Genomic DNA, 7,946 nt, shown 5'->3' with positions numbered 1-7,946 from the left:
TTTGCACCCACTGTGATTCTTGTATAAACTTGTGAAGTGTCATTGAAGATCTGCTCCTGAACTCTTCTTTACCTTTTTTTTTTTTTTTTTTTTTTTAGGTAATAGTCTCAGGTACATATGTATCTTTTCACTCTTCATTAGTCACTGGGACCCGCTTTCTCTCAACCCACATTCTGGCTCTTTTTTTGATTGTAACTATCAGCATAATATAAATTGACTTCCTGTTACCCTAATCCATCCAACAAGTAGTAATCTATTTTTTTTAATGTTTATTTATTTATTTTTTTATTAAAAAAATTTTTTTTTTCAACGTTTATTTATTTTTGGGACAGAGAGAGACAGAGCATGAACGGGGGAGGGGCAGAGAGAGAGGGAGACACAGAATCGGAAACAGGCTCCAGGCTCCGAGCCATCAGCCCAGAGCCCGACGCGGGGCTCGAACTCACGGACCGCGAGATCGTGACCTGGCTGAAGTCGGACGCTTAACCGACTGTGCCACCCAGGCGCCCCTTTTTTTGAGGCAGAGCGTGAACAGGGGAGGGGCAGAGGGAGAGGGAGACACAGAATCTGAAACAGGGTCCAGGCTCCAAGCTGTCAGCACAGAGCCCGAAGCGGGGCTCAAACCCATGAACCGTGAGATGGTGTCCTGAGCCAAAGTCGAAGGCTCAACCGACTGAGCCACCCAGGCGCCCCAAAGTAGTAATCTATTAAAATTGGTATGTTATTTAAATCAAAATCTAGGGGCTCCTGGGTGGCGCAGTCAGTTAAGCGTCCGACTTCAGCCAGATCACGATCTCGCGGTCCGTGAGTTCGAGCCCCGCGTCAGGCTCTGGGCTGATGGCTCAGAGCCTGGAGCCTGTTTCCAATTCTGTGTCTCCCTCTCTCTCTGCCCCTCCCCCGTTCATGCTCTGTCTCTCTCTGTCCCAAAAATAAATAAAAACATGGAAAAAATTTTTAAATCAAAATCTATGGTTAAAATAATCCCTGGGAGCTTTTGGCTTTCGGCTCGGAGGAGGCGACGGTGCAACGCTCTTCGGTCGTCCCGAATCCGGGTTCATCCGACACCAACCGCCTCCACCATGCCGCCTAAGTTCGACCCCAACGAGATTAAAGTCGTATACCTGAGGTGCACCGGTGGTGAGGTCGGTGCCACGTCTGCCCTGGCCCCCAAGATCGGCCCGCTGGGTCTGTCTCCAAAAAAGGTTGGTGATGACATCGCCAAGGCAACCGGTGATTGGAAGGGTCTGAGGATTACAGTGAAGCTGACCATTCAGAACAGACAGGCTCAGATTGAAGTGGTACCTTCTGCTTCCGCCCTGATTATTAAAGCCCTAAAGGAACCGCCAAGGGACAGAAAGAAGCAGAAAAACATTAAGCACAGTGGAAACATCACTTTTGATGAGATTGTCAACATTGCCCGACAGATGAGGCACCGATCGTTAGCCAGGGAACTCTCTGGAACCATTAAAGAGATTCTGGGGACCGCCCAATCTGTGGGCTGCAATGTTGATGGCCGCCACCCTCATGACATCATAGATGACATCAATAGTGGTGCAGTGGAATGTCCAGCTAGTTAAGATTAAGAACTACAAAGGAAACTATTTTAATAAAGGATCAGTTGACAACCAGTGGGGGAAAAAAAAATAATAATCCCTGGGATATTGACAACTATTGGCACATACCACATCTTTCTTACAACTGTGTTTGTCATGGTCAGTTCTTGTCCACCATTCAGTTCTTTGCCAAAGAAGTGCTTAACCAAAACTCCATTGAGTCTTCTTCCTAATTCACTATTTCTCTTATAGAATTGAACATATCTCACAGTTTCACTGATCAGTCTAAACACAGATGACTCCCACAATTGAGCCTCATGCTGACCTTTCAGAGATGTCTGAGTTCCATGTCTCCAGCCACCCAAGGTCCATTTCCATGGATATCCCATTACCATTTGCAGTCACACCCCACCTCCACAGTGGCAACCTTCTGGGTATCAACTGTGGATGTGCCTTCTTGATGTTAATGACATAGTGAACTCAGCCATTCAATAAATATTATGGGTGTCCTATTCTGTGTTACAAATTGGGTTAGCTACAGAGAATACAGCAACAATGACAGACGAAACCCCCTGCCCTCAGGGCATATATACTATGGAGAAGGAGATGGGTTTTAATTAAGATTCGTATGTGAATTTAGGTTGTGATAAATATGTAGATTGGTATTTAGATAGTGATCAATTCCAAAGAGAAAAAAAAACCATGATTATTATTTTACCAGAACAAAATTAGGCTGATGAACCAGGAATGACCTGCTTAGCTTATGAATCTAGCTGACTGTCCAACCTCTGAGCAGACTGGCTGGCATTTTGGTGTGGTTTTGTTGCCTACACTTGCCTCTCTCTGCCCAGCAGATGAGAGCTACAAAGAACACACTACCATCCCACTGTGATTCTTGTGTATCTCTCACTGCAAGCACTGAATAACTTAGATGGGCTGTGGAGTTTGAACAGTTTCTTGAGCTGACCACAAGCCTCTCCCTTTCTTTGACACTGGGTTGCCCACACATTACTGTGTCCTCAGGATAAACCCAGTGCACCTGTTCTGCCATACAAAATCCTTTGCTCTCCTATCTGTTGTGTTAGTGATGTTAACTGTGGACCTGTTTGTTGAAGGACCAGTTTTTGGCCTAGTGCCATTGAACATATATTGATGAGGAGGAACATGGCAGTGAAACTTGGTGCTTATGAACATCTCTGCATCTCTACCTTGGTCAAATTTGCTCTCTCACTTTGGTCTCACGATATCTTATCAGCTCTACTGCAACAACTTTATGAAATATTGTGTAGCTGTAAGTAACTTCCTTCTGTGTTATTGTGCAATACAAAGGCTGGAAATGATTCAAGCCTTTCAAGAATGCAAGGCATAAGCACGATGCTTAAATATAATAAGACTCAATGCACAGTAGTGGTCATTGTGATTGATCTTCCCTCTCCTTAAGAGGACCAGATCTGACCAAATCATACCTTCTTCTTGAATTTTGGCCTTGGCCATTCCTGCTTAGATATTTTTCTCCTCATTCATAATTCTGCTTCACTTTTCACAACTTTTTGTTAATTTGTAGTTCTTGTTCTCAAAATGGTAGTGAGAATATCGGAGATATTGAAGAAATTTAATATCATGCAGTAGCAATGAAATTTTTGGATTTTTTTTCTTATAACTTTTTCTTACTTTTTTTCTTGTAGCCTTTTCTTACTGTAAGTTTTTATTTTAATTCCAGTTAGTTAACATACAGTGTTATATTAGTGTCAGGTGTACAGTATACTGATTCCACAGTTCCGTACATCACCCAGTACTTATCACAAGTACACTCCTTAATCCCCATCACCTATTTCACCCCGTAACCATCAATTTATCCTCTGCAGTTAAGAGTCTGTTTCTTGGTTTGTCTGTATCTCTTTTTTTCCTTTGCTCATTTGTTTTGTTTCTTAAATTCCACATATGAGTGAAACCATATGGTATTTGTCTTTCTCCAACTGACTTATTCCACTTAGCATTATACTTTCTAAGTCTATCCATGTCATTGCAAATGGCAAGATTTCATTCTTTTTTATGGCTGAATAGTATTCTTATTATATATATATATATATATATATATATATATATATAGCACATCTTCTTTATCCATTCATCAATCGATGTACACTTGGGTCTAACTTATAAATACTTTTGCAACAGAAAAAATTAAAATAGAGATTAACAAAAGTTAAAAATTACATGTAATCCCACTGCTCAGAGATAACCACTGTTAGATGATTCTGGTATTTGTCTTTATATAAATGAGGATACATATTTGAAAATATATCTATTCAAAAATGGAATTGCTCCATATATAATGTTCTATAACTTAAATATGTGCATGAATCATAATGTGCTTTTCATCATTTTTTAGGATTGCACAGTAGTCAATTATACAATGCAAAATAATTTGAAGCAAACCGATCTCTTGTTGGATTTTTAGTGATTTAATTTGTTTGCTGTTTCGTTGTGGTTTTTTGCCACATTTTGTTAAGAGAAGAAGTAATGGAAAGGTGGCTCTCAGCAAATATTTCCAAACATGTCAAAATACCCATAACATGTCCTGAGATGATAGAGACTCAGTCTAGTTTCCCACACTTTGTTTAGTAACGTCTTAGGGACATCAGTCACGAATTCACTGTGACCATTACCAAGGCCTTTACTTCCTCCCTTCCTCCTCTGTCACTTACTGGAGGACACCAGCCCAGCCTTCAAGGAGCTTCTCGACTCCTTAGCATAGGACTAATATTTTGGGGGGAGGAAATACTTAGGTAAGGTTTTGTTTTGTTTTGTTTTGTTTTGCTTTGTTTTTCATATATATATAAGCATAATATACTTTTTTTAGTTGAAGTTTAGTTGACACACAGTGTTACATCAGTCTCAGGTGTACAACATAGTGATGTGATAACACCATATGTAATACTGTCTCACTGCAAGTGTAGCTACTATCTGTCCCATACCACACCACTACGATACAATTGGCTATGTTCCCTATGCTGTACCTTTAATCCCCATGGCTTATTCTTTTCAAAACTGGAAGCTGGTACCTCCCATTCTCATTTACCCATTTGTCCCATCCCCACACACCCCACCTCTCTGGCAACCATCAGTTTGTTCTCTGTATTTATGGGTCTGTATCTATTAAGCAAGGGTTTTAAGAAGGCATTTTTGGTTTACTCTAATAGAGGTTAAACAGCCAGATTTTGTGGTACATATATAATTGGTGCAGAGATGTCCTTTAAACTTGAATCTCAAATTTATTACTAGTCTAAACATACAGAATATCAAACATACCATTTCCTAGTCTTCTTGTATTTTAGTTAGCACGTGCCTAAAAAACAAAAGATAATCTTACTGCTTATTCTCACATAACAAAAAGATTAGCTGAATATCACAAGAATTGGAAAGGGCTCCATAATCAGTGGCAGATATGTTTGGCGTTGCAGAATGACAGTAATTTTGAAGAGGAAGTGAGATTAAAATAGAGCCTGATGGCTAAGTATAGGCCTGGGGTCCTGGAGCTGTAGCCTGTTTACAAGAAATCATAGATGTGGAGGCTCCAGTTTCTAGAATTCAGAGATCCACGTTAAACACACCGGCCTCTGTGAGCTGTATTAAAGTTAATGGCAAGCTAGGATTAACTCAGCATTATGCAAGACAGGTGTAGCCCCCAGCCTTCTGACAAGTTGCCAACATGGGCAAAGTTTGAAACTGTTGACTATATGTTGGTAAGATGTAGACGATATTCATTGGAGAAGAAAGCATGGTTTCAAAAATACCGTTAAATCTCACCTTTCTGCAATAGATCCTATATGTGACTAGTATTAGTCAACAGAAGGTAAATGTGTAAAAATATAACTAATAGATTGCTTCTTTCAAAACTAATCACTGTATAAACTGTGGCAGGCACCATTGGGAAGAGTTTACACATAGTTTGGATTCTTATAGTTAATGAAATCAATCTAATGACCATTTAGATGAGCCACCATCATCTTAAATTAAAGGTATTCTACACCAACCCCAAATGTAATTCTTCATCTCCGAGTGATTCCATTCCCCATGTTTCCTCCATCAGTAATGCCACATGAAACAATTAAGTCCTTATTGTTGACTATTCCTTTCAAATATTCTATCTTCCAACCATTCCTTTCTAATCCCACAACACAATCCAGGCCCTCACCCCCTCCTAACAGGTTTCTGTGCCTCTGGTATGTCCCTCTTCCCAAGATATTCCACCTACCATTGCTAACACGGTATGTTGTCTTTCTGAAAATATTCATTTTATCAGATAAACCCAGTTTCAAACTTGCCCTTGATTCCCCCCAAATTTAATTCCTGGCACATAGTAGGTTTTTAAGAAACATTGAATGCTTCATGAACTCATTGGTTGGTTTCCCAAATGTGAGGTTATGGTTTTGTTTTAGCTTAAACATGTGATTCACTAAGCTCAAATTCTTAACTATGGTACTATACTTCTCCCAGGTTATTTTCATTTACAACTAATAAATGAACCGTGGCATTGTAAAATGATTGTTGGCAGTAAAATAAACTAAGGAGATTAAAGCTTTAAGTACACTTCAATCTTGTGAAATAATTTGGAGTCACAATCTAACGTGTGCTTCATTAAAACTTGAATCATTCACAATGTGTGTCTTTAAGGTGAAGATACTGATTTCCATAATCCTCACTTGCAAATCAGCCTCATTATTTCCTACGTCTCTATGTATGCTCAACCCTTTTTTCCCCATTCTTTTATTTTTAGACCCAGCCAACCTGCCAATCATCTGTCTATGAACTGCTCATGAGCAAGACCGTCACTAAACAGGATTGTAACGTTAGGGTTTTTGGTTACTGCATAAATGTTTGTAAATCAGTTGAATACATTCAGCATGTGGAGTTTAATTGTTTTACACTGAAGAGAAGTTTTACATGAAACCTTAAATGTTTGCATTTGGAGTGGAAGTCCTCCTCCTCCTCCCCATTCTCCCACTTAAGATTTCCAAAGGTTGTGATAATTTAAGTTTAAAGCAAGGTTTGGTAAGAACCTATAGTCATAGAGCTATAAATGATGCATATGATCAAAGTTCACAAACCGAACGAAACCAGTTAGTTGGTTGAAATAGTTCACAGGGTGATTATGGTGTATCGTGTCCTCTCCATCACCCAGGCAGGTAACCATTGCTGACTCTTTACCAGAACCAGGTTTTAGAGCCCTCAATATCAGCGGAAGGGAGAATTTCTCTTTTTTCTCAGCTTCGTTTTTATCACTACTTCTGAAAGCTGTACAACTTGCTGATCAGTGACTGAAAATGAGGGAAATGAGGTCGATTAGCCAGATCTATTCCGGCTAATATTGAACGATTCTGGATAATTCGCTCCTGAATAATCGACTGGAATATGCATATCTCTTTGGTTCACAGTTATAAGCTCTTTTAGCTCTTCTGATCGCACACTCCAAATTTTCTAATTGTAGGCTGTGTCAAGTTGCCCATGTTCCAAGCAGACTGGGGAGAAATGTGGGAATTTAGCTTATGCTTCAAAGTTATTTAAAACATGTATCGCTCTTTGAAGCTGCTTTAGACTCTATTGCCAATAGGCTAAGTTTAACATTTCTCTCGGTGTGCTGGGATGATGTTGCTACTGTAAATTGCTATTGTGTAGATTGGAACTTTAGAGAGTAATTATATATTCAGAAGGCTCTAAGCCAAGTTCTACTACATGTTTCTTGATAATTTTGCCTCCAGCCAGTGTGATAACACTAGAAGTTACTCATCGTGAAGTACAAGACAACGCCTGGGGCTGACTCTGAAAAGCCCCACCAGTGACCGCCAAGCGAGTTATTCCCTGCTGAGGAGGAAACCAGCAGCCATATATAATATAATACAGGAGAGATGCAGGGATTTCCTGTCTGATGTCTGATGGGCATTATTTTTCAAGTCCTCCAAAATCATTTTTACACGGGGAGCATTGTCTTCTTCACCATAAACTTTCTAGTTTATTTTAGCGTCATCAAGACTGTTTTGTTCTTTGAATTAGAAACTGTTCAAAAAGTGCATACTGTTGATTTGATTCCGTTTGCACCAAATAATAAATAAAGAGCATTGGGTGTGGTGATTTGAGGTACCACAAATAGATTTCTGGAAAAGCTACCTGTTACAGTGGGCTCTTCCCTTCTTTTTTTAAGATGAATCAGTGATTCTGATATTCATAAATACAGGCTCTGGTTTACCCGTGGGTTGTGCTCCGTAAGAGTGTTTTGAAGTCAGCCAGTGGATGCAGTGAAAATGCCAAGGACTTTTAAGTAAGTCAGGCCTGGTCAAATCTTGATTCTATTATGTCTTGGCTAGATGAAGTCCCTCAACCTTTCAGGGCCTC

The 7,946-nt window shown here is 39.8% G+C and overlaps 1 protein-coding gene across 1 annotated transcript; it reads left to right on the top strand.

The window, feature by feature from the left end:
- The first annotated feature begins 990 nt into the window (after window positions 1-990).
- Window positions 991-1,628, top strand: LOC123380152 (60S ribosomal protein L12). The gene has a single exon (XM_045037703.1). It carries the CDS (start codon window positions 1,080-1,082, stop codon window positions 1,575-1,577), a length of 498 nt encoding a protein of 165 aa, XP_044893638.1. The 5' UTR covers window positions 991-1,079; the 3' UTR covers window positions 1,578-1,628.
- Window positions 1,629-7,946: the final 6,318 nt, after the last annotated feature.

The sequence above is a fragment of the Felis catus genome, chromosome C2, assembly GCF_018350175.1.
Source record: "Felis catus isolate Fca126 chromosome C2, F.catus_Fca126_mat1.0, whole genome shotgun sequence".
Classification (NCBI taxonomy): Eukaryota; Metazoa; Chordata; class Mammalia; order Carnivora; family Felidae; genus Felis; species Felis catus.
The sequence above is the reverse complement of the archived record's forward strand: the minus strand, read 5'-3'. Positions and strand labels throughout refer to the sequence as shown.

What these genes read in the sequence shown, in the direction of transcription:
- LOC123380152 (XM_045037703.1), top strand. Translation starts at nt 1,080, where the DNA reads ATGCCGCCTAAGTTCGACCCCAACGAGATTAAAGTCGTATACCTGAGG.